At 46.4% G+C, this 25403-nt stretch overlaps 1 protein-coding gene across 2 annotated transcripts; it reads right to left on the reverse strand.

Moving 5' to 3' along the window:
- Positions 1–210: 210 nt before the first annotated feature.
- On the reverse strand, positions 211–17316 carry PDCD6 (programmed cell death 6). Of its 2 annotated transcripts, none has more exons than XM_036280588.1 (6): positions 17134–17316; positions 16120–16181; positions 9020–9064; positions 7924–8082; positions 3862–3971; positions 211–770 (listed from the first exon to the last, which is right to left on the reverse strand). In XM_036280588.1, exons 1-6 carry the CDS (start codon positions 17238–17240, stop codon positions 672–674), a joined length of 582 nt encoding a protein of 193 aa, XP_036136481.1. In that variant the 5' UTR covers positions 17241–17316; the 3' UTR covers positions 211–671. The 2 variants fall into 2 exon arrangements, with proteins under 2 accessions (XP_036136481.1, XP_036136482.1); XM_036280589.1 differs by having other exon boundaries at positions 7930–8082; positions 17134–17255.
- Between the last annotated feature and the right edge of the window lie 8087 nt (positions 17317–25403).

Here is a 25403-nt window from a genome sequence, read left to right on the forward strand (position 1 = left end):
ATGAATCACTAGTAAATGCCAAAAACACACCTCTACACTAATTGGAATGTTTATGTTCAAAGAAGTTCTGTGAAATTGAAACAAACTCCTGTAACAGGACGAATGGGATCTATGCATTTCTACACGTGAGTCGTGTGGACACCTGAAAGTGACCTGAAGGTGTCCCGAACCCCTCATGAACACATCAGAGATGAACTGGGACAAGGGGTACACTGTTTTATTGCTTACATTGCATATTCAAATGAATACAATAAACTTTATTAAAAAGTAAGGCACATGAAAAGCCTTCTGTGCAAGTTCCCTATTATTTTCAAATTCCTATGGCTAATAATAGTATTTCCACTATAGAGCTGGAGCTATATAGAAAAGCACATGATCAATGTTTTACATGCAGAATACCTGAAACATTATTATATCTTACCTCATGGCACAATTAAACAGTCCCAAATCAAATGCCTGTATCTGAATAACAATATGACTATTGCTATGACTGCAAAAATGTTAATCAGCTTATCCACATATGTACAGTTGGGTCCCCGAATATTAATTATATAAAGTCTAAAGGAGGAACAGTGACTACTGCATCTGCACTCCGTTTCATTAATGGTAAGAGATTTGGCATTTCCAGTCTTTTTTCCGTAAGTCACGTTGCTGTTTGTACAAGGCCAGTATTATACGATGCTGAAGACCATGGAGAGATACTGTTCATATGACACCTGAATCCAGCCGTCCTGATCCGTATCATAGCGTCTGAATATATCTGTCAACCTCTGGGGAAAAAAACACAGGCATTTAGATCTTGATATTAAACAGAAGGAACAAAATGAATCTGGCAAAAAGACATTAGGAACCCAGTTTCAGAAGCATTCATGTTTCCACACTCCCTGACAGAGGCCAGCGCAGGGAAGCACTTGTGGGGGATTGATTCTTGCCCATCTGCCAAGCCAGGTCTGACCCCAGGCTCCTCCCTCAAACCTGTCCCCAGCAGGTGAGGCCCCACATGTATGTTGGAAGGGCAGGTCTCCCTTCACCAGCTCAGGGCCCATCCTGCCCCCGGCATGTCCTGTCTGCCAATCCCCCACCCCAGGGCTCCATCTTAGTCTGTCATAAGTCTGACCACCCAGGCCAGGTCAGGAGAGAGGGAAACCTCCAGTACTGATCAGCAGGCACAGTGCTGTAAGGGCTGCCCCAGGGGACAGGGCTGGCGACCACAATGGATTCTGAAGAAGTATAATGACAAGAGAAGAAAACAACGCCCGGGTTCATGATGGCCTTGGTGGCCAGCCAGCTGCCCAAGGAGAGGCCTGGAGAAAGGCTGGAGCCTGGCCACACGGGCTGTGCATGCCCCAGTCTTCTCAGGCTCCACCTTTTGCCCCAGTACCGGGCAGGTGAAATGACTACAAGAAATGGGGCCTTACACAGGTGACCATCCCCTCGGTGTCAGCCAGGAGCTTCCCAGCTTGTGTGCAAAACAAGGACAGAAAGCAAAAGCAGCACTAACTCTGGCTTAAAGAACAATGGGCAATCTTTCTTTCTTCTTTTTTTAAATCCTCCCCGAGGATAGTTTTCCATTTATCTTCAGATAGAGGAGGAAGGAAGAAGGGGGAAGGGGGAGAGAAAGAAAGAAACATCACTGTGAGAGACACACATAGACTGGGTGCCCCCCGCACGACCCGACCAGGGCCAGGGACGAACTGCCACCAAGGTACGTTGTGGAATTAAACCCATGACTCATTCTTAAGCTGAAGCTTAAGTGTTAACAGACCTGGATCTGAAGAGAGACTGACCCACAAGATTCACTGGTAAAGAAATCAGAAAAACTTCACTTTTACTGATCTATCATTTTAATGGGAAAAATAAAACTGAGAATATTTTTTAAAATTCCAAATTATAGTTAAAAACCTCATGCTGTTCACATCCTCAGTGCATTCTAAAGCTGACAAAATGGAACTTCAACTTGGATTCAAGTTGCAAGGACTTATCTTCTAGAGATGGATTCTACTGAAATATTGATGGAAAAAACACTCTCTTTCCACTAAGTGGAATTTGCTTCAGAATAATTGGGGGGGGGGGGGTGAAGGGTTATAGATAGTTATTATAATTCACTGGCCATGAGTGATAACTGTTGAATTTGAGTGATGGGCACATTGGGTTCCTTTCACTGTTGTCTCTGCTGTGGTTATTTGTTGTTGTTGTTGTTGTTGTTGTTAATCCTCATCCAAGGATTCTTTTCCATTTATAATTTTTTTTTTTTTTTTTATCCTCACCCGAGGACATTTTTTTGTTGTTCAGATAGAGTGGGAGGGAGAGAGAGGAAGAGAGAGAGAGAAACATCAACATGAAAGGTACACATCGAGTGGCTGCCACCCACACGACCCAACCAGGGCCGGGGACAAATTACAACTGAGATACGTGCCCTTAGCGGAAACCGAACCCGGGTCTCTCTGAACCACAGGCCAACGCTCTAACCACTGAGCCAAACCGGCCAGGGCCACTTATAATTTTATTTTAATTCTCACCAGAGGGTATTTTTCTATTGCTTTCTAGATAAAGTGGAAAGGGGGGGGGGGGGGGGAGAAAGAGAGAGAGGGAAACATTGATGTGAGAGAGACACATCGATTGGTTGCCTCCTGCACAACCCCGGGGCCAGGTATCAAACCTGCAACCCAGGTACATACCCTTGACCGGGAATCAAACCCGAGACCCTTCAGTCCACAGGCTGACGCTCTAACCACTGAGCAAAACTGGCCAGGGCTATTTTTCCATTTTTAGATAGAATGGGGGGGGGGATAAATATCGATGTGGGAGAAACACATCGATTGGTTGACTCCCAAATGACCCCGACCAGGGCTGGGATCGAACCCGCAACCCAGGTAGGTGACTTTGGGGATCGTACCCCTTTGGTCTGCGGGCCGACGCTCTACACTGAGCCAAATTGGCCAGGGCTACTGTTTTGTTTTAAGTATGTCATAATAAAAAATTTGAAAGATATGTGTTTATTTAATTCAATGCATTTCTAAGGCTTAAAATATATGGAACTCAGATCCCTACCTAGAAACAGGAGGGAATAGCCATCGCAGGATCGACTGCTCTTCTGTCTTAAGAGGGCGTCTCTGGGCAGGCTCCTTAAGCTCTGCACTTAGTTCTCCAGGGGGTAAAATGTGTGGCACCTCAGAAACGTGTGGGGAAGTGGGGGTCAGTACAACTCCAGATGCTGGTCGAAAGGGCACCAACACCTGCACAGGCCGTGAGCTTGGGGGCCAGGTCGGGGATTCAGAGCTCCCCTCACACAGCACACAAGGAAGAGGAAAGACCACACGGAAAATTTACCTGTTTCCTCAGAATAAAAATACAATAAAAATAGCAGAGTAAACATGTAAATAACTTGCTAAATATGGGGAAAACCACCTCTTCCGAATGGACTGCTCTATAATATTCCCAGGGGGAGAAAGAGCACTATTGTCTACACCTCTGTATAACGGGGAAAAAGTTACTTCTCTAAAGGCAAGACTAACTTTTTTTTTTATTCTCACCTGAGGAAATTCTTCCATTTTTTGTTCAGATAGAGTGGGAGGGAGAGAGAGGAAGAGAGAGAAACATCGATGTGAAAGGGACACACCGAGTGGCTGCCACCTGCACAACCCAACCAGGGCCGGGGACAAACTGCAACCGATGTACGTGCCCTTAGCAGGAACTGAATCCAGGTCTCTCTGGACCGCAGGCTGATGCTCTAACTGCTGAGGCAAACTGGCCAGGGCAAGACTAACTTTTAAAGGATTCAGGAACTAATTTTATATTTGACTCCATTAAATCAAAAATTCCAGAATGGCACCTCCCTTTCCCTCCGAAGAGCCCAATTACCTGCAAGACAATGCAGCCCTGGATGAAGTCATCAAAGGCAATCTGTCCCCGTCCTTGTCTGTCAAACTTTCGAATGAGGATGTCATGAAACTGGTCAGACAGCCGGTAGCCTTGAAAGGGAATCAGAGTAAATAGACTGCCAGGAGAGCGGGTGCTTCCTTCTGTACCACACTCGCCCACCCACCCCCAAGAGACACGTGCCCCTTGTCACAGCTAATATACGATCTGGGCTGGGTGGGAAACACACAGTGCACATTCATTCAAATGCACTCGAAGCTACAGGAGTCACTCAGCAGTGACCACTGCGGACAGGCCAGAGCATCTTCCTGGAGGGGGAGTAGCTGGAGGCAGGACTGCACTGCAAGTTGAAGGATCCCGTGAACTCATTAGTTCATATCACATCGGAACTCTGCAGGGTGGCCCCACTACAGACCACCCCACAGGGCAGCAAGGCCGAGTTTCTTGAATGAAGTGAAGTGATAATTTTAAAAGGCCCTTTTAGCCCTGACCAGATGGCTCAGTTAGTTGGAGTGTCACCCTGTACACCAAAAGGTTGTGGGTCCAATTCCCAGTCAAGGTGAGCATGGAAGGCAACCAACTGATGTTTCCCTCTCACATCCTTGGACGAGAATACATTTATTAACCTAGACTTTTACATTTATTAACCTAGATGTGAAAGTCTGAATATTTAGCTGTCCTGGGTTAACTCATTACTAGAGAATTTGAAAGATAAAAGTATCACTGACGAATCCTAATTAAAAATGTAAACCCAAGGAAACAGATTGATAGATATTCCTCACATGGAGATTAACTAATTAGGCATTGAACGTTACAACCAGTAAGGTAGCCTCACAAAGTTCAAAACCACTACAGGTTCATCAAATGTTATGCAAAGGGTCACTGATTCCATGTTCAATTTACTGGATGTGTCTTGAAAAGATCTCCAGCAGGAAGATGGCTCTGAAGATGTGGGGACAAACAGCCCCTCGTGTGTGGGACACCCTTGGGGGCCAACTAAACAAGGACCTACTTCCTTCCCCTTCCTCCCCTCTTAATCCCACTACCTGTGTGACCATGGTATCCTTACTTATTCAGGAGACAAGATCCAGGTGCCAAAATATTTTTACTGATTTTCAGTCTTGCTGCAGTCTTTGCAAGGAAATGTACACCCACTGTCTGAGTGAATTTCACAGTTAATTACCTATATGAACATTTAGCACTTTACTGAAAAAGATTCAAACATGCAAACATGTGATGGTACCTTCCTGAGTGGCCAGCGTGCTTTGCACGTCTATGACTTAAATTCAGGGTCCCCTTCCCTGCAAGCTGAGTATAAGGCAGGATGCCCAACTTAGTCAGAGACAGCAGGTTCTGGATGGTTGCCACTCCTCCTGGCCCATATGATTCTCATCTCCTCACATCAGCACCTGTGCCTGTGGTCAGGTAAGGCAGAAGCCCAGGCTGATGTGGGCTGAGCTTGGGACACAGTGACAAGGCTGTGCCCATTCAGGGTCAATGGCCTCTTGCACAGACTGGGAAAGGACAAACAAGATAGCAACAACACAGTAACTCCACAATCTACAGACAATGGAAGCAAGTTGTATTGCCCATGGCATTAACTTCCAATGTCCCTGGTCCTCAATACTACCACAGGGAAAATAAAAGTAAAGGAAGTCAGACTAGAAAAATAAATGACAGACAAACCATGGAAAAAAGAATATTTATCTAAGAGGCCAAAATCTTGGAGCAGTCAGTTCTCTATGAGGTCCTTCCAGTGAAAATCCATGTAACGATAATTAAACGAAAGTGCCCTTTGCTTGTGGCCCCCACAGCCTGGGGCCCTATTCAGGACTGGCTGCCCTTCAGACCTGGCATGCTGGCCGCAGGGCTACACCCGGATCTGCTGCTGAGTACCTTTCTGCTTCAGCATAAAATGGGGACAAAAAAAATGCAGCAAAAAGATAGAAAACATCTGAAAATGAGTGATAAGTAAATGGAGGTTCATTACACATTTACAAAGTTTTCATAATAAACACCACCCTGGCGTAGTGGTCAGCAGGGCCAGGATGGAGGAAAGGGGAATGGGGTGTGGAGCTGCCCCGAGCCTGCCTGTCAGACGTGAGCTGTGCCTCATGCACCTTCTCATTTCCAGGTCTCTGTACATGGCGTATAGCACATATTAATAAAAAATTTAAATGACTGCACTATCAAATCCAGAATGTGTACCAGTCAGTCACACGGTGCTGTCAGGGTTGGCCTGAGACACCGTCATGGAAGTGACAAAGGTCAGAGGGCACCTTAGTGCTCAATTCTCTGGGCTCCCTCATGCATCTGCTGAGCTAAAATTTATCCCCCTGCTTACCCGAGGCAAAATACTTGTTCTTAGGGGTCAAAACTGAATGGAACTTTTTGCTTCTGTGGCACATTTCCTAACAGTTACTACAGAAAATCTTCCAACATAATCAATATGAGAAAAGGATGCCAAGGTTCCTTTCACAGAAAACAAGGCTTCGGAAAAGCCCTGGAAAAATCAAAAAACAATCACAGGAAGAATAATGAAAGAAATGCTACAAAAGAGTATTTACTTTCTCCAGAAAAAACTCAGAAGTCAGGAAGGATCTCAGCACTGACTGTGTGACAGGCCTGCCAGCTTCTGAGCTTCAGGAACACAGCGGTCACAGCACTAAGTGAAAAGAAGGCTTTGGGCCTGATAAGGTTAGAAAATGCCATGTTCCATGACCTGTGGTATACCTGAGGTCACTTGACTGGAAATCATTCATAGGACCTGGGCTCCTCCCAAGTTCTCCCCAGCCTGGGCAGACCGCTGGCTCCTTCCCTCCCAGACTTCCCTCGGGCCTCCGCGAGTGCCCCCACCACAGGGCAGAGCAAGGTCAGCTGCATTCCGAGTTCCAACTCCAAGAACCTGAGGTCTCCATCCTACCCAAACTCTGAGCACATCTGGTGAGCTCCAAACAGACTTCCTGATATTATGTTTGAGTTCATAAAGCAAGAAAAGAAAGCAATGGTACAAGAAAAGAGCCATAAAATACATGAACAGAGAAAAATGGAGAGGGCAGGACCATGCTAACCACCACAGGAATCAAACTTTTCTTATTTTTTTCTAGAAGGCATTTATACCAGAAGGAGTTTTGTAATAGCCCAGTAAACAGAAGGCCAAGTAAAACTGTCCCAACTCAGAACCTCAGTGTAACTTCAAACCTTGAACAAGTCCCTCAACATTTCAGTTTCTCCTCTATTAAAAAAAATCCCAACTTCTTCTCAGATCCATGCATTGGTATCAGAAGGCCCACTGACTCACTCTGGAAAGGTACCTTGTATACACTCCTGACGGCACTGCACACACACACACACACTGACCCACACTTGAGAATGGGAGCTCATGCTGACTCTAATGCCCTTCCCGAGGCCTGTGATGTGCACCACAGCTTAGATAATCGGCTCTTATGGGTATTTTATCACCTTTCTGTGTATTTTGATATATCATAAAATATAAGCTGCCCTACATTACTTATTTTCACTTATTCACTTTAAATTGTTTCAAAACCACATTCTCAATGTGCTTGTGATGTCATTCCAATTCACAAAATATAAATGATTGCATAGCCCTTATCTCATTTTGGATGAAAAACTGCATTAAAAAAACTGCATAAAAGTCTCCAATACTATCAAAATATAAGTCTGTATATTGTATACAAAATTCCACATAGATTGGGTTAAAAAATCAGTACACTGCCTAGCTAATGTGGCTTAGTGGATTGAGCACTGTCCCATGGACCGAGAGGTCCTGGTTCGATTCCCAGTCAGGGCACATGCCTGGGTTGCAGGCTCCATCCCCAGTAGGGGGCGTGCAGGAGGCAACCGATGCATGTTCCTCTCTCACATCAACGTTTCTATCTCTCTCTTCCTTTCTCTCTAAAAAAAAATCAATAAAAAAAATATTTAAAACAAAACATCAGTATATTGAACAAAGTAAAAAAAGATCTTTAATGGTACCTAGGTTCCAAAATGAAACATGCTACACAATCAAGGTAAATGAATTACCAAAACCTGAGAGTGCTTGCTTGAGCTCGTTCTTGTCAATCATCCCCGAGTTGTCCCTGTCGTAGGTGCGGAAGACATTCTGCCAGTCCGTGATGTACTTCCAGACGCCTGTGAACTCGCTGAAGTTCACGCCAGCCTTGTTCTCGCGGTCAAACATTGCTGAGACAGAAAGGAGTGTGAGTGGTGCACAGTGAATGAAATCTCGATGTTAATTAGCAGGAAATGGAGCCATGGCAGTTACCTCCCCAGCATGGTGCTCAGCCAGCAAATCCCTAAGTGTTGCTAATCATGCTCAATGGCTGAGTCGGGGGGACTGTCACCCAACCTCAGCCCCCTGTGAAAAGGAAAGTGCAAGCAAAACCCACTATTAGAGTCACAATAAAAAGACTACTTCACACTGAAGTAGGCTCTACAGGAGCACGACCACTGGTGGGTGCTCTTGCTTTGCCAGGAAGATTTCAGAGCTAAGTACCCCTTACCCCCAGCTTCTAGTTCTAGGCCTAGAACAAGGAGTCCCCTACATTCCCCAGGACCCACATCCTCCAGCAGAGGCCACTCTATTGAGAAAGAGAGTCTACTGGCTTTAGTGTTTTCTTACCTGCTTTTCTTTTTTTAAAAAATCAGTCCAATTCAAGGTCCCATACAAAAGAACCTACAACTACATTTACATAAAACTACAAAATGGCTAACATAATTACTGTCATAAAGAAAATGATCAATCATTTGGTGTGTCTTCAGGTAAGGAGATTAATGGAAGCCTGTAGTATGAGTGCTCTTGGTTTGTTCAGAAGTACATTACATTCAGTGAAGTTTCACGTAATAAAAAATCAGGGGAGTCCTCCAGTCAGTGGTTACACAGGATAAGGACTGAGTGGGGAGCGTAAAGTCCAGTGTGTGCATAGAATCTTCAGGCTTAGCAACTGCAAGGGCCAGGTAGGTATAAACTGACAGTGAAGAATCAGAGAGGGGACAGAAGGGCGGGATGATGGCCCACGTCATACTGAAGCTCTGGGAGAATAGGGCAAGAAGCACGTACTGCACCAAGCAGCCCACACCTGTCTGCCTGCACAGGCAGGACCCCAGCGCCCTTACTTACATATGATTGACCTGACAGTCACGGGATTAAATGGAGTCCAGGTGCCTGAAAACAAACAGGAACTAAAGTAAGAGAGTGATTTGTACCTTTATTGATTTTTACACTTGGTAAAAACAATGTTAAAAAAAAATGTTTTTAATGTGGAGAAAAAGCAATATCTCTGCCCATCCCCCACTTGTATTTTTTTAAAAGCCCATTTTTTCCCTTTTATGTACACAACTGTTTCAGTTCTGGGTAGCACACAGAGATCCACTCCTGACCTCTGAGCTGTGGTGGGCTGGAGAGTCTGCAGGGACTCTTACTCAGGGACACTGGGCCCTAGAGCACCTCCAAAGTGCCACTCCCACCCAACTCGGGCTTGTCCAGATTTCTCTCACCCTCACATGTGCCCCTCTAACACACGCACACTCTCCACCCAACTCCTACCTCCCCTCCCTTTAAGCCTCAGGTGAAATGCTTCCTCAGGGAGCATTTCCCGAGTGCCCCACACTCCAGGTCCATAAGTCAAATCCATCTGCTCTGCCCGTACCTTCTGACTGCCCCTTCAGAACACCTGCAATGGTCATTATTCCAGGAAGGCTGGTCCTCCCAAAAAAGCTAGGACCCAGGCCTAGCACACATCATATCTGGACAGCACCTTTGTGCAGGTTTCACAGGCCTTTGGTGGGAAGGTGGGCAGGAGTACGTATAGAAAGGTATGAGGAAAAATCAGTATTATTGGAAACCAGTATAAAAAGAAAACTATGTTGCAGAAAACTCCCACATACAGGGGACTATCGCTGCTTCACCCATGCCTGCTCTCCCCTCCCTTCCTCTTAGTGGCTCCATGCACTGAACTGGATTTCACAGGAGATAACCCACAACTGACCAGAAGCCAGAAACCACAGGCACCCACTGGAACCTCTTCCTTCCTTCGTGTTCCTTCCATCTGATACAGATTAGTGACCACAGGAGAAGAGTCCTGAGTGTGGGCTCAACTGAGCTGACTATGCAGAGCTGGAGCAGTTTCAGACATGATGCTGCACCCACAGTCCAACAACGCAACTGCGCATATCAACCCTGAGCTGTCAGCAACTGAATTGGCGAAACAAGTTTTAAAACAAAAGCAGTACAAGTAAACACGTTAAATAAGGCTGCACATAGGCATTCTCATGGTGAGGGCCAAGGGCCTCGACAGGCACACGTCATCGAGTGCATAGACGGTGCACCTCAGACAGGCAGGCTAGGGGACCCAACTGTGTTGGGGGAGTCTGAGTCAATGATGGAGAGACCTGAAAGGTGGAGAAAGGCTATGGACATCCACTAGTCCTTCTTGTTACCCATATGGGACCTGACTCTGCACAGAAACCGGGGGCAATAACAGCCAACAGGTAATTGACTCTGTTATGTGCTAGTCCTGTGGCCTGGTTCCCAGGCCTAACATCAAAGCTTACCAACCCACAACAAAGCCAAATGTTGTGGCTGAAACATGCAGACATTTCACATTTTGGTTATATTAAGTGTTAAATGCACCTGAATGTCAGCCTGAACACCTAAATAGTTTATAAAAGTTTTCTGTAAGAAATCACACTGCAGTGCCAATATGGCATTTTCAACAGCACTTGCTGAAGGCAGAGGACACATCCTACAGGTAGGTTTTTTTCACAAGCCTTTCACCCCCCAGCGAGCCTCTGTCCCAGGCTTCCTGGGCCACCTGCAACTTCAAACATTCCCATCAACTCTTCCCAGTAACCATGAGTCCAGAAACATCAGAAGCAAAAGATTTCCTGTCAGACTTTTACATAGAAATATATGTTCACTGTACATATAAGTCTCAAGTTCACCTTAAAGAACCAAAGAAAACAGAAGCATACTATTATTTCCCCTGTAAGTTGAATACTCAACTTTTCACCCATAATTTAGGAACAGTGCTAAAACCTGAAGGAGCTGCCCGAATGGTGTGCTTGCGGAAGAAGCTGCCACTGCAGGGTGATCAGTCACCACCGGGGGCTTCAGCATTTTCCCACTTAAATCCAAGGGCACAAATGATTTTAGGAATTTTTACTCACCCCCCCATCTCAACAAGGGAAATCCCACTCTGCTCTGCGATAATATATTCTGTCTTTTTACTCTCCAAAGAGTTTTCTTTCTTGAAATTGATGAAGACTTTGGTGATGGTGAAGGGTTAAGTCTTCACAACATCTTGCATAGGTACACCTGAAACACCTAAGTACCTGGAATCTTTGGGGAGGGAAGAACAGACTTTCCCCACCATCACTGGTGGTCTCTGTGTGCTCCCCTGCAGCAGACCCAGAACCCAGCCTTCCTGGCTTTTCTGCTGGAGCAGCTTGTGAGGAGGGGGTGGAAGTGCCGCAAGGCCTGGGCACTGTTCAACACATGGGTTCAGCAAAGTCCCACATTTCACCAGTCATTAGTTACGGCTTTAAACAGCCACGAATATGGAAATATGGCCTTTCTGAAAAACCATCTGAATACTGACCTAACACAGTGCCTATACCCTTTGGTCTGATAAATGCCCCTTCTAGAAACTGGTTCTATGAAAATTTGGGTCTAATCACTGCAGGATTTACATTAATGAAAATTAAAACAATCAAAGTGTCTAAGGTGAACACTGTAAACTCCATTCTGGAAGATCCAACACTGTCTTGCAGTAATGGACTAGGCAGGCTGGGTTCTGGTGGAGATGGGGTTGGCTGGAGGGAAAAGGGATCTCAACTTCCAGATGTCCTGTTTTTTACACCCAAAGACAGAGACCAGGAATGCTGGAACCTGCCCAGGCTCATGCAGTTCCCTGGCAGCAAAGCCAGGTCACCCCGTTCCAACCTTCCTTGTTTCTATCTGAAACTCTGGTGCGCAAGTTTCTAAGAAGAACAGATGTGACGGTGTAATAAGGGTCCCCAGAACTCTCTCAGGCTTAATAGCTAGCCAGGTCGACAACACTCACGGTCAGTTTGTTACAGTGAAAGGACAGAGAGTAAAACCAGCAGAGGGAAAGGCATTGGAACAAGTCTGGGGGAGACCAGGCACTGCTTCCAGAGCCCCACGCGGAGTCACACCGGACAAGCTTAATTCTCTAGCGACAGGATGATGACACACACAAAGTACTGTCCACCAGGGAAGCTCCCCTGAGCCTGGGAGTCCCGGGTTTCTCGTGGGGATCAGTTACAGAAGTTCCAGATGCCCAGAGGGAAGACATGGCCATCACCAAACTCTCAGTGTGAATAAAGTTCCAGATGCCCAGAGGGAAGATATGGCCATTACCAAACTCTCAGTGTGAATTATCCAGGCAAACGGGTGCACTGTGCTCAAGGCCCTCAATGGGCAAAGCACTCTTATCAGTCAGAACATTCCAGAGGCAGCCCGTCATCCAATGTCATCCAACCGGCCCTTCTTGGAAACGTGTAGGCTGAGTAACCCAGCCTGCTGAGTCAGCCCTCACCTGCATACAGGCAGATGGGGGCTGTAGGCGAATTTCACTCCCATGACACTGGGTTAGGGGCAGGACAGGGATGCAAGTACAGGGACTGTCTGCTTGGCTGGGCTCATTTCTCTCATTTCTTCAAATATGGGATCCAAAAAAAGCTAAAATTCTATTTTGATAAAAATACTTTAAAAAATATATGAATTATTATTTTTTTAAAGCATAGCTAAAAATGCCTCCTTAAAATGTATCAATATCTTATGTTAAGGCAAACCTGAAAGCACAAAAAAGAGGCTTAAGGAAATTTTTTTAAAAAGTACCTAAAAGTCAAGATAGTTTGTGACAGGTTATTTTAAAATGAAGGCACAAAAACAATCCTCTCTCTCTTCAGACCCACTGACCACACACAACCTGACAGCAGTCATGTCTGGAGGCTTTCCTACAAAGGACTCAGTGTGTGGGTCCTACAAAAGCCCTTTTTCAAGATGGTTTCAGCTCAACCTGAACAGAGAGCACTCCAAACCACAGGTCTAACTAAAGTGAGAGACTATGTTGTTCTGTAACTTCAGTTTCCACCAGCAATAAACTAATAAAAATGTCCTGAAATAGCCCAATAGTCTAGTTCTAATATGAAAACCAAAGCCCATTCCTGGGAGAAAAATCAGAACTGAAAATAACTTCAATCATACCAGCTATAGGAATTGGAGGAGTGAAGAGAACCAATGTTGTCTATCCAGTAACCAGCTTGGCACTCACTTAGAAGGGGACAGCTACAAAAATGGTTACAGGAAAAAGAAGAGAAAGTAACACATCAAAGAAAAGAAGTGCTGTTCAAAGGGAGGGGCAGGACACACCAATGTGGGAGGATAGAGGTTTGGAGACATGGCAGGATGGGTGGAGTACACCCCACAGCAAGGAGAGGCAGGCACTCTAGGCAGAAGGAGCAGACTCCAGGCCGGGGTGGACGCCACAGGGCACTAGAAGCATTAGGTGGCTTCACCAACATGAAGAGACAGGTGGGAAAGCACCAGGGTCAGCAAGGGCCTGACTGAGGAGTAAACCCAACCTGGAACATGAGTAGCGGCCCTGCTGTGCATTGGCAGCACACTTCAGGATTCAAATCCTGGCTCTGCAATGTGAGAGTTACTAGGGGGCAAGCAAGTGGTGGTAGTACTGTTATCTACTCTGTGTCATTGTGAAAAGGACTAAAAATCTGTACCCGTTAATAACCTGCCCTGCTGCAGAAAAAACTTAAAGTTTATGAAGCCCCGGCTGGGTAGCTCAGCTGGTTAGAGTGTCATCCCAATTCACCAAGGTTGAGGGTTCCATCTCTGGTCAGGGCACATATAAGAGGCAACCAATGAATGCACAGATGAGTAAAACACCACATTGATCTTTCTTTCTTTTTCTCTCCCCTTACCCTCCCAACCCTCTAAAAAATAAAATTAATCAATTAATTAATTAATTAAATGTAAAAAGTTTATGAAGACAGTCACGAAAGTAAAATTTAATTATGTTGGACAGGAGGAGAAAAGTAGGAGGATAAGAAAGTGAAGAGTCTGAGGCTGTATCTGTGAAGTTTGCCTCTTAAAACTCTAAACTCTTGTTACTGGTGAACCACAAATTTAACTTTACATTTTTAGCAGCTAATTTGAAGAGGAAAACATAATTGGTTAAAAGATTCAGTGTTCATAAGATACAAATAAGACAGCCCAACCCCCCAGTGGCTTAGTACACAAGAAACACCATACTCCCAGGGAGAGGTGAAACAGCCATTTCTCTGGGACTGCCCCAGAGGGCACTTCTCTCAGGGTTAAGGGACTGCTTCACTGGGCCAGTTCTTACATGCCCCCAACAAAAACTGGGGGCACCCCACGGGGCAATTCAAGAAAAGTGACTCCAGAAGGGCCACTAGAGATGCTCCCAATACATACTTGTTAGTTGGTTTAAACCAGGTATTGATTTCAAAGTTATCTTAGGAATGGGGGAATGATCACACTTGCAACAATCCTTTAAAATTCTCTCTGCCAAGCAGGCTCCTGGTTCAGATTCAGTAGCAACGGAGTTCAAGACTATGTTCTGACAGAACAAAGAGTCATCTGTTCCAATAACCAGCAAAATCAGGGGGCAGTGCTGACACCTCCAGTGAAGAGACAGGAGCCTAACCCACAAGTCAGAACAGAGGATCCCCCACTCACAGCTGTGGGGCTCAAACAATAATGCTGACTGTGGGACAAGGTTTGTTAAGTGCCCAGCACAGTGCCCACGTGTAGTGGATGCTCAGTATGTGGTAACCATCATCACCACTGTCATTAGAAAAAGAAAAGCCATCAAAGGCTCGAGCTGGCTCTTTGGCCAGTAACGGTGGCAGTAACACCACTATTCCTCATCCCAGCAACAGTACCGACCCCTTGCTTTGTGCCAGGCATCACACCAGTGCTCTGCATGCACCTCCTCTATTTACCAGCCCAGCAACTGTGGGGCACAGATCCAGAAAGGCCAAGTCCTTGCTCAAGGCCACATTCCTAGAACTGGTAGAGCCGGGATTTGAATCCAGGCAGGCTGACCCCACTGAGCCCCCTCCCCTGGGTAGACAGATTTAGAGTATTTGACCATCACTCCCAACTGAACATGTTTCACACAAACCCTAAATCTGGGCAGCACTTTCAAAACTTACAGCAAATGAACAAAAGGAGATGTCCGAATAAATGTTGAATCAGTCTTCACTCACTGGAAAAGAGCTCAAAAGAAAAGCCTTACCCTACAGGGCACTCTCATTGTCATGGCCAATATCTTTAACCTCTGGCCACAATTAACATATGATGTGAAGAAATCACCCACTCTGGTCAACACTTAGAAAGTTTTAACCCAGGATCTGCGTTTGTAGCCTGCTGGATTCCAGGGCTCTGGATATCTTTCTAGTAATCCTGTCTTCTGTGTGCCCTAGTGTAACTCTAATAGTAGTTCACAGATTGATCAAGTTGAAACCAGCAATAACTCAACTCTGTGGAGAGCCCGAAACACACCACCCACAAAAGCTGTAACCCTCATGCCTGTCTGAATGCCTATAATTCTGCCACGGACAAGACCACCTCCCCACAATTTGGTGGCCCCTGGGGCCTTCTGTGATCCTCTTCAGAACGGTCACAAAGATTACCTAAGAAATACAATGATCTTCAAGATACCTGAAGGATGGCTGCTGTACAAAGCTAAACTTCCTATCCCTCCCTAAAACCTATGCCCCCAACCTGCACTTCTCAAACAGCATTTCCCTATGCTCACCCACAGTTGTTCCTCAAGGCACTCGGAGTGGCAGTGACAACCAGGAAACCACTTGGCAAAATAAATAAGAAGCACTGCCACCACAGCCCTGGCCAGTGTTGTTGTTCAGTGGTTAGAGCATTGGCCTGCACACCAAAAGGTCATGAATTTGATTCTTGGTCAAGGGAACGTACTTGGGTTGCAGATTTGGCCCCAGCCCTGGTGGTTGGGCAACCAATCCATGTATCTCTCTCTCTCTCTCTCTGTCCCACCCTGGCTCCTTCCCTTCCACTCTCTCTAAATATCAATGGAAAAACTTCCTTGGGTGAGGATTAACAAAAATAACAATAATAATAATCAGGTCTACAGGTGGGTCAGGTTTGCAGTTTAGAGGTCCTGACGGCCAGGCCCCACTCACCATTGGACAGTGCTTGCTGAAGCTCGTTGTCGGATATCACGCCGCTCCTGTCTTTATCAACCCTACAAAATCAAGACCAGTGCAACTGGTGATTAAGAGTGCACGAAAAGCAAACCATGGCAAGCACAAACGTTTAACCCCACTGACCATCCTAGATTAATTCTGGTATGTTCCTTCTCTCGGGCCTTTCACTTTGTTCTGATGGGGAATACGGAGACACTGGCACTCCTGCCCTCATCCTAAGCACTCCACCTGCCAAAGTCCAAGCTGGTTCTCCTCGAAGAGACCAAGTCCTTTTTTTCACTCTCGTTTCCCTTTCCTAGGACTTTCTCTTTAATTACCCCTTGGCCTGAGTTCCATCTGCACCAGTTTCTCTCTTGTTCACAAACAGGAAAAGGTTGTATCCATCAAGTCATTCCCTGACCATGAGTCACTCGAGTTTCCGTCATTTATTCACGGACGGAGGAGCTCAGGTAAAGATCACCTGTCCCGGCAGCCATCACGCCCGGCTTCTTTCCTGGCTGCTGGCATTTTAACAGCGCTGGAGCAGAGTCTCGTTTCCGTTTATCTAACACGAGCATTGCCGGGAGACTCCAGGGGCAAGACCCCGCTCCTCAACTGCGGGCGATCTGCTGTCAGGGAGAGCGGGGTGGAGGCAGAGCTACAGGGTGCCTTCGGAAAGCGCCACACTTCAGGAGGGGCCCGTTGCGAGGGAGAGGCCCGGAGACGCAGGGGACAGGGCAGGGGACAGGAGAGTGAGCAGGGCGGAGGCCTCGGGAAAGGAAGGAGTAGGATGGGACGGGGGCAGGCGGCCAGGGAAAGGCTGGGGGAGGCGGAGCGGAGATCGGGGGGAGACCGGGGAGAGACCGAGGGCAGGCCGGAGTGCAGGCTGGGGAGAGGCGAAGGGAAAAACTGGAGCAGAGGCTGTGAAGAGGCCGGGGGAATGGGGCAGGAGGCCGGGGGAAGAAGCGAAGGCCGGCGGACTCCCGTTAGCGCCCGCGCGCCGGACCTCACCTCTGGAAGACGTTCCACAGGAAGCTCTGGTCCGGCAGCGCCGCGCCCACGGCGGGGCCGGGGCCGGGGCCGGCCGCAGGGCCCGGGCGGTAGGGGTAGGCAGCCATGGGCCCAGGGTGCGGCTAGACTGGAGTCGGAGGCGACACGAGACGCCTCCGGGCAGCTGCACTTCCGCCTCTGCCGGGGGCGTAGCCCGTAGCTTACGTCACTTCTGGGGGCAACGGGAAGTGCGAGTCTCCGGGACGGTCACGGGGCCTGGTGCTGCCAATCCCTTCGCGGCCCGTTGCCAGGCGACGCCCGAGTCCTGCCGCTCCAGTGCGGTCGGCGGCCTCCAAGTTCGGGCACCTTTGCGTCAGCGCCCCAGAGCGCATCTGAGGGGCGGAAGGGGTTCCACTCCGGCACCTTTAATTCTTGCACCCAAAGAAAGTCGTGAAAGCGAATGAGATCGAGGGGAGAGCGTCCTCACTTCGGGTCACCGGCGCGCCTTTGCCGGGCCTCCGCAGCGCTCTCCGTGCCTGCGTACCCGGGAATCCTCCCGCGCCCGGCCGTCTGTCCCTGTGTCCCGGGAACAGACACCGCCCTCATCTGGACGGCGGTGCGATTCCGAGCGTTTTCAGCGAGCTCGCCGCTTAAGGGCACTCGCGTCCCCCTCCTGTCCGCCAGCCTCGCCCCTCTGGCGGAGGTCCCGGCGCTGCATTAGTTACTGTGCGTTCAGAGACTTCCAGCTTCGCAAGTGTTTACATTTCTGATTCAGTGATCACTGACTTGTTTCATTCTCAGAGCTGGGAAGCATTTCTTACCAGAACGTGAAGGATCGGGAGCCATGACCTTTTATCGGGGCACCTGAGACTTTGCTCCCTGTGGACACGAATCCATTATTCAGCGCTCTGGGCACAGCTCAGGATCTCATTCTCCAACGGTTACCCGCTGTCCCACTTAGCACGAGGCTACACGCTGGAGAGTTTTTTCAAATTCTACAAATACATTAAGATGTTCTGTGACTTTGGCATTCACCTAAGGTATTAATCCTCAAACCTCTTCAACAATGTGGATTTTTCCTCCTGGCGCATTAAGTGGTTTCCAGTTTTCTCCTATAAAATATTCACATCATTTGTTGAATAGTCCTTTCCAGATTTTCTACAGCTCTTTAATCTGTAGTTTCTGAAATTCTCCTTTATTCTATCTCCCATCTCTAGCTCCTTTTTTATTCTCTAGAACTCTACAAAACCAATAACTATGATTTTCCAACCCAATTGGTAAGTTTTCTGGTACAGTCTGTATAGGGAAACTTTAGTAAGAAATGTCTAGGTGGCTGCAGAGGACTCCTGCCTCCCTTCTCTCCAGTGTCACTGGCTCCACCAACCAACCCACCGCCAAGTCTCCAGCCTGGATTGGCACAGTCAACACCATCTGTGGGGCCTAGAAGGGCCCCATTCTATTTTGTTTAGTTCTGGAGGTGGGAAATGATTCATTCAAGATAAGAATCACTTATTGGACACTTATAATGAGCTAGAATCTACCTTCGTGTTCAAGTGTTACTTGATGTAATCCTCCTACCAGCACCGGGTAGCGAAGTACCAAATCCACATTGTGCTGATGAGCAAAACATGGCTGCCCTGAGGTCACAAGGGCCGTTGAGTCTGCTCTTCCTACATTTCCTTAGTGGTTGCAAGGCTGACTTACAAGGGAGATTAGTTACTAGGAAATAATGGTTTATAGAGAAATCACCCCTGCCCCATGTCTACTCACCAGACTGACCTGTCCACTCGCAAACTAGGCAGCCTCAGTCCCTTCCTTCAATGCAGTCCTGACCTCTAAGGAACCTCTGGCTCTGAGAGGCTAAGTCTGAGCACTCACGTGGGTCACACAACCTGTGCTGCACTGCTTGGGCACAACCAGGAACCATTGCCATTGATGGGGGGCATTGCCGGGGGTCCTGTCACCACATTACAAAGATGAACAGCAACAATGGATACCACCTTCTGCCAATAGAAGAACCATATCATCTGCCACTGGTCCTGCTGACTCAATCATTTAAAGTATTGATGTGCTTGCCACTATCTCCTTGCCTATCTTGGGATTCAGTTCCCTCCTAACCAGGTCTGTTCTAAGCTTTCCATTGAGATGGTGCTCCTGGGTGGAGGAGGAAATAAACTGAAAGAGGACACTGCTTTCTTCCCTACATTAACATTATCACACAATGTATCAAATCTCAGGCCAGTCTTTCCTTTTGGTCTAATTTCTCTGAGCTAATTGGGAAATGACTCTTTTATTATCCTTAGAATTTTTCTTTGGTTCTATCTGGATTCTGGAATTCCTAACTTACCAGAGTCCACCCTCTTGTTCATTCTGTCTTTGGCATACAGTAAGTTCTTTACAAATGTTAAACAAATGAATGTCAGAATTTTGTGTGTCTCCTACCTGAACAGATCATCTGTCTTTTCTCATCAGCTGCACTGTGACATTTGCACAATGGATAACTTTTTTCAGGCTCTTTCCCACTTACAGCCTCTGGTGTAGAATTCTAGGGGACAGAACCCACCACACCCAACCTCCCCCTTCCTTCCCAACCAATATTGTCAGAATTCAGTATGAAAGGAATGCCTTACCACTTGTTAAGCTTCTCAGTAGTGGTCAATTTATCAAATATATGTTGTTTTCTTAGTAGCAAATGTCTACATTAGCAGTGGCCGACAACTTTCTGCAATGAAGGGATTGTTTTGTATATGCTGTCCAATCTGATAGCTACTTGGCACATATGGCTACTGAGCACTTGAAATGGATCAAGGTGTGTTGGGAACAGAACTTTAAATTTTATTTTCATTTTAATGAACTTAAATGTAAATAGCCATGTAGCCTATTGCTAACCTAACAGGGCTATTGCTATGGACAGTGCAAGTCTGAATATTTTACTATATGCCTTACCTTTTTGCTTCTTTTAAGCCATATTAGGAATTGTCCACATCATCTATTTGAGCAGTATTCTTTTTTTCTTGACTCATTTTTAACTTCTCTAGTTCATCAATTCCCCTAGCACAGGTGGGTTCATTTAGAAACTGAACACATTTTACAAACATTTCCAGTGTGAAATATTGTCCCATGGCTCCTTAACTAGTGGAGTCCCATAGAAACTTACATTTCCAGACTACCTACTTGCCGGTGGGTTTCTAGGTCTCAGAATACTCATGAAAGTAGTTTGAAGTGGGAGACAGACATAAGGAAACCACCTGTTATTTCTTTGAAACCTAATTGGACCTTGTTATTATCCTATCCTGCTTCAGTGGTTATCAGTGCTAGCTTTTTTTTTTTTTTCCAAATCTTTATTGTTGGATGTAAAATGTATTACAGATGTTCCACATTTTTCCCTCATTGACCCCCTCCTCCCCACTCCCGCCCCCCTCCCGCCCCCCTCCCACCTTTTCCCACACTATTGTCTGTGTCCATTGGTTATGCATATAAGTTCTTTGGTTTATTTCTTCCCACCTCCCCAACCCCTTTCCCTTTGAGGTTTGTCAGTCTAGCAATGAATTTGTGCTTCTTAATCCCTTCACCTTTTTCACCCATTCCCCCAACCCCCTTCCCAACTGGCAACCAACAAAATGTTCTCTGTATCTATGAGAATGTTTCTGTTCTACCTGTTCATTTTGTTTGTAGATTCCATTGTTGAGAGATATGTATTCATTGCCATTTTGTTTGTTCATACATTTTATCTTTTTCTTCAAAAAAACCCTTCATCATTTCATATAATAACGGTTTGGTGGTGATGAACTCCTTTAACTTTTTCTTGTCTGGGAAAGTCCTTATATGGCTATCGATTCTAAATGACAGCTTTGCAGGATAGAGTAATTTTGGTTGTAGGTTCTTGGTTTTCATCACTCTGAATATTTCTTGCCACTCCCTTCTGGCCTGCAAAGTTTCTTTTGAGAAACCAGCTGACAGCCTAATGGGAACTCCCTTGTAGGTAACTAGCTGCCTTTCTCTTGCTGCTTTTAAGATTCTCTCTTTGTCTTGAACCTTTTGCATTTTGATGAGGATGTGTCTTGGTGTGGGCCTCTTGGGGTTCATCTTGTTTGGGACTCTCTGTGCTTCCTGGACTTGTATGTCTGTTTCCTTCACCAAGTTAGGAAAGTTTTCTGCCATTATTGTTTTAAACAGGTTTTCGATTTCTTGTTCTCTCTCTTCTCCTTCTGGCACCCCCAAGATGCGAATGTTGGCACGCTTGAAGTTGTCCCAGAGGCTCCTTACACTATCCTCATTTTTTTGGATTCTTTTTTCTTTTTGCTGTTCTGATTGGGGATTTTTTGCTTCCTTATATTCCAAATCGATGGTTTGCTCCTTGGATTTACATACTCTATTATTGAAGCTGTGTAAATTATTCTTTATTTCAGTTAATGCTTCCTTCAATTCTAACTGTGTATCTATGATTTCTAACTGGTCCTTTTTTATGCTCTTGAGGCCCTCCCTAAGTTCACTGAGGTTCTCACTAAGTTCATTGAGCATCCTTATAAGCAGTATTTTGAACTCAGTATCTGTTAGGTTGCTTATCTCCCTTTCACTTACTTCTTTTATTGGGGTTTTGTTCTGTTCTTTCATTTGGGACCTGTTTCTTTGTCTCCTCATTTTGGCTGCCTCCCTGTTGTTTGTTTCTGTGTATTACTTAATGAGAGGTATGGGGCTCGCTGAGACCCGATGTTGCTCGTTTGAAAGAATTTAGGAAAAACCTGAAGCAGGATCCAAGACCGGCCAATCCTATGGTTAAGCAAGTGGCAACAGCTTGGGTGGGCTTGAAAGTTGGGCGGGGTGGGGCGGGTCCTCAGGGAGTCACCAGGGCGGGGCTACCAGTGTGAGCCAGGTTGCTGGAGTCCCAGATATGGCTTCTGTCTGCCGCCCCGGGGAAGGGCTCACCAAAGGAACAAAGGCCTCTGACAGCACGTTTGTCCCCGAGGAAGCCCCCTCTCCAGCCCTCGCTCCAGTGCCAAACAGCTCAGTTCTTCCCTGTATGTCTCTGGTGCCCCTCGAGCTGCCTCCCCTCCAAGCTTAGAGGGAGAGAGTTCGACAAGTCCGTGCGCGGGCCCTTTAAGGAGCTGCCTGGGGCTCCAGCCGCCTCAGCCTCCCTGAGCCTCAGTTCCCGCTGGTTTTTCCAGCCAGAAGTTATGGGGACTTCTCTTCCTGGCACTGGAACCCTGAGCAGGGCACCTGGCATGGGATGGGGACCCTCAGTCCTCAGGAAGGACCTTCCCAGCCGCGGGAGCCTCCTGATTTTTATCCGCCACACGTGGGTGTGGGACCAGCCTGTCTTGCCGCCGCCGCCACCCCTCGCGCCGCCCCTCCTACCAGTCTGGATGTAGCTGCTTTTTTTAATCCCGTAGTTGTAGGACTTCCATTCAGCTTGATTTCAGGCGGTTTTGAATGATGGTTGTTCTGTAGTTTGATTGTAACTTTGATGTGGTTGTGGGAGGACGCGATACCGCGTTTACCTACGCCACCATCTTGACCGGAAGTCTAGTGCTAGCTTTTAATTAATTGTCCTAACATTTAAATGTTGCTCGAAAGCCTGTATTAACCCTTTTACTTAGTTTACAAAATGCTCTGGCATATACTTTCTCATTGTATCAACTGGTTAGGATGTATCTTGCTAAGGTGGTCAGTTGTCTTTCTACCTGTTTTCAATGACCTCCTTCATGTTTGTTGGACCACATCATTCCATGCAGGTGGTTTTCAAAGTGTGGTCCTTAGAGTCTCCTTTCCCAGGCAGCTGCTGAAGATGGCGGTGGGGCAGGTTTGGGCTCCACGCGGGCCGGGGTGGTGAGGGAGTTGGAGGGATTCAGGCTGGAACAGGGTTGGACTCTTTGTCCCTTCCTACGTGTGTAGGGAAACTTTAGCTTGAAAATTGAGCGAAACGAAGAGCAAAAGGGTATATGAAGTTCTGTAATGGGGAACTAGAAATATTGTCACTGCCTTTGTGCCCTGGGACAGGTAAATACGGTATTGTTCCTCCCCGAGGGGTGACGATGCAAACTTCTGTCCCAGAAAGAGCCATTTTTGTTGTTGTTGTTCACATAGAGTGGGAGGGAGAGAGAGGAAGAGAGAGAGAGAGAGAGAGAAAAACATCGATGCGAAAGGTACACATTGAGTGGCTGCCACCCACACAACCCAACCAGGGCCGGGGACAAACTGCAACCAAGGTACATGCCCTTAGCGGGAACCGAACCCGGGTCTCTCGGGACCTCAGGCCGACGCTCTAACCGCTAAGCCAAAATGGCCAGGGCAAGAGCCATTTTTAAAACAAGATCTTGTTTACCTTAATATGGGCTGGTACTTGGCTGAATTGGACCCGTTTATGTCTAGTGATGGGGAAGCACGAGGAAGGCAGGCAGCTGAGAAGCCAAGGACTGGCCTAAACGGAGGGTCCTTTTCAGTCTTCCCAAATGGCCCTGCTTTGCCCTCGTGGGAGTGCTGATCAGGCCTCCCCTGCATCTCTGGGTGTTTGGGCACAAATCTTCTCCGTGGGTGCAAGGAGCTCTTGCCTATGGGGCTTTCGGGAACAAATTGTTTTTCCCTTTGCTCTGGGTTTGATGGATGCTTTGAAGTATTGTTGCTGCTAGAAGCAGAGGACAAGGATTCAATGCTCCACAGCCCTGGGCCATCTTTTGTCCTTAAGCAATTGGCCTTCAATGAAGGCAGCAGCAGCTTACCTCTGAATGCCCTGGCTCCTTTGTGTAACCTATTGTGTGAAGGGGGAGACACTGGAATTTGGGGGGCTCCTTATGGATTTAATGGAATGATTCTGTAGTCAAGAAAGGAAAACCAAGTTGGGAGGCATGTGGTAGAGTTCTCTGAACATGTCCCTGCATTTACTGTGTTCCTGGCCTGGTTTGCATTGTATTTTTTGTGATTGAGAGAATGATCACAATGTTTCTGAGGCAGATAAAATAATAAAAAAAATTTTTTTTAATTAAAAAAACAAAGTGTGGTCCTCAGACATGTTAGAAATGCAGGACCTACTGAATCACAAGTTCTAGGGTGGAGGTAGGAATTCCTTAACTACTCCTCAGGGTGATTCTGATGGGCACTCAAGTTTCAGAACCACTGTATTAGGGATTGCAAAGTGGTGATCTTCAAGTCCTATCATTCCGTATTTATTTATTGAAAAACTTCTGTAAAGAACTTGCCCTAATCAACTGGGTTATCCTGAATTGTAGTTTGTAGAGAAGAGGCAGGATAATTGTTTATTTTCCTTTAATTGTCCATTTTCAGTGTTAGGAGTTAGTATCCTACTTACTTCCAAAGGTGACCAATATTTTTGTTTGGTTGGTTTGAGGATGCTTTTCTTTTTCTTGACTATCATTATACATTCAGTTTTAATATATTCAGTGTTTCAGTCGGATGTGACCGTTGTTTGCTGGCTCCCATGCCTCTGCCATGGGTCCAGCTCTTTGATGGCTTCCTGGCTCTGAATCAGAAAACCATTTCAGGCTCATCTTGCACATTTCCTCCCCAGCCCAGTCAGCAATTCTTCAAGGAGCCCTGGTTTCCTTCAGTGGGATATAGTGTGCAGGCCACAATTCAGGTAATTGGGGTGTCCACTGCTACTGGGAAAGAGTTAGGAAATGTATATTTTTTAGAACAAAGGAAAGAATGAGTTTACACTTATATTTCTGTATCAAATTGGGCATTACAAGGTTTTCACCTCTCTGATTTTGAATGTTACCCCTTTCTTGAAAAAAATCTTAGTTTTAACATTAACATAATTATTAGCATTAACTCATACTACACATTTTTGAATGACAAATACCAACATTACTACCAATAATGAAATTACTGATTGAGATTTAGGATTTCTTAGTGGCTCTATTTGTAGTTAGACTCTAGTTTATGAAAGTTGCAGACTGCCACTTGAAATATATTCTCCTGTGTGCCTGTCACAGCTCTATTTGTAGTTGGGTTTCAGACACCTGATGCTGTCCCTTGGTACTCACCAGATCTGTGTAGCCCCCACCTAGCTTCTTGCCCCAAGAACCTGCAACTCTGCCTGGGCTTTCTCTGGTGACAGAGTGTGGCACAGAGCAGGGCCCCAGGAGTTCTGGCACCCTCGATGCAGCTCTCAAGCCACAAAACTCACCAGTTCTCACGAACTACTGGTTCAGCAGAATGGACAAATCTCAATTACCAAGAGAAGCCAGATAAAATATTATATGCTGTATGTTTCCACTTTTATAAAATGTAGAGAATGCAAACTCATCTGTAAGAATGGAGAGTAGATCAGTGGT

This window comes from Molossus molossus, unplaced genomic scaffold (assembly GCF_014108415.1).
Source record: "Molossus molossus isolate mMolMol1 unplaced genomic scaffold, mMolMol1.p scaffold_m16_p_3, whole genome shotgun sequence".
Taxonomy (NCBI): Eukaryota; Metazoa; Chordata; class Mammalia; order Chiroptera; family Molossidae; genus Molossus; species Molossus molossus.

Coding starts and splice junctions, on each gene's coding strand:
- PDCD6 (XM_036280588.1), bottom strand. CDS start 17,240: ATGGCTGCCTACCCCTACCGCCCGGGCCCTGCGGCCGGCCCCGGCCCC. Junction 9,065..16,119: donor TCAGCAAGCACTGTCCAATG/GTGAGTGGGGCC, acceptor GTTTGTTTTCAG/GCACCTGGACTCCATTTAAT. Junction 771..3,861: donor AGGGCTGCATTGTCTTGCAG/GTAATTGGGCTC, acceptor TTTTTTCCCCAG/AGGTTGACAGATATATTCAG.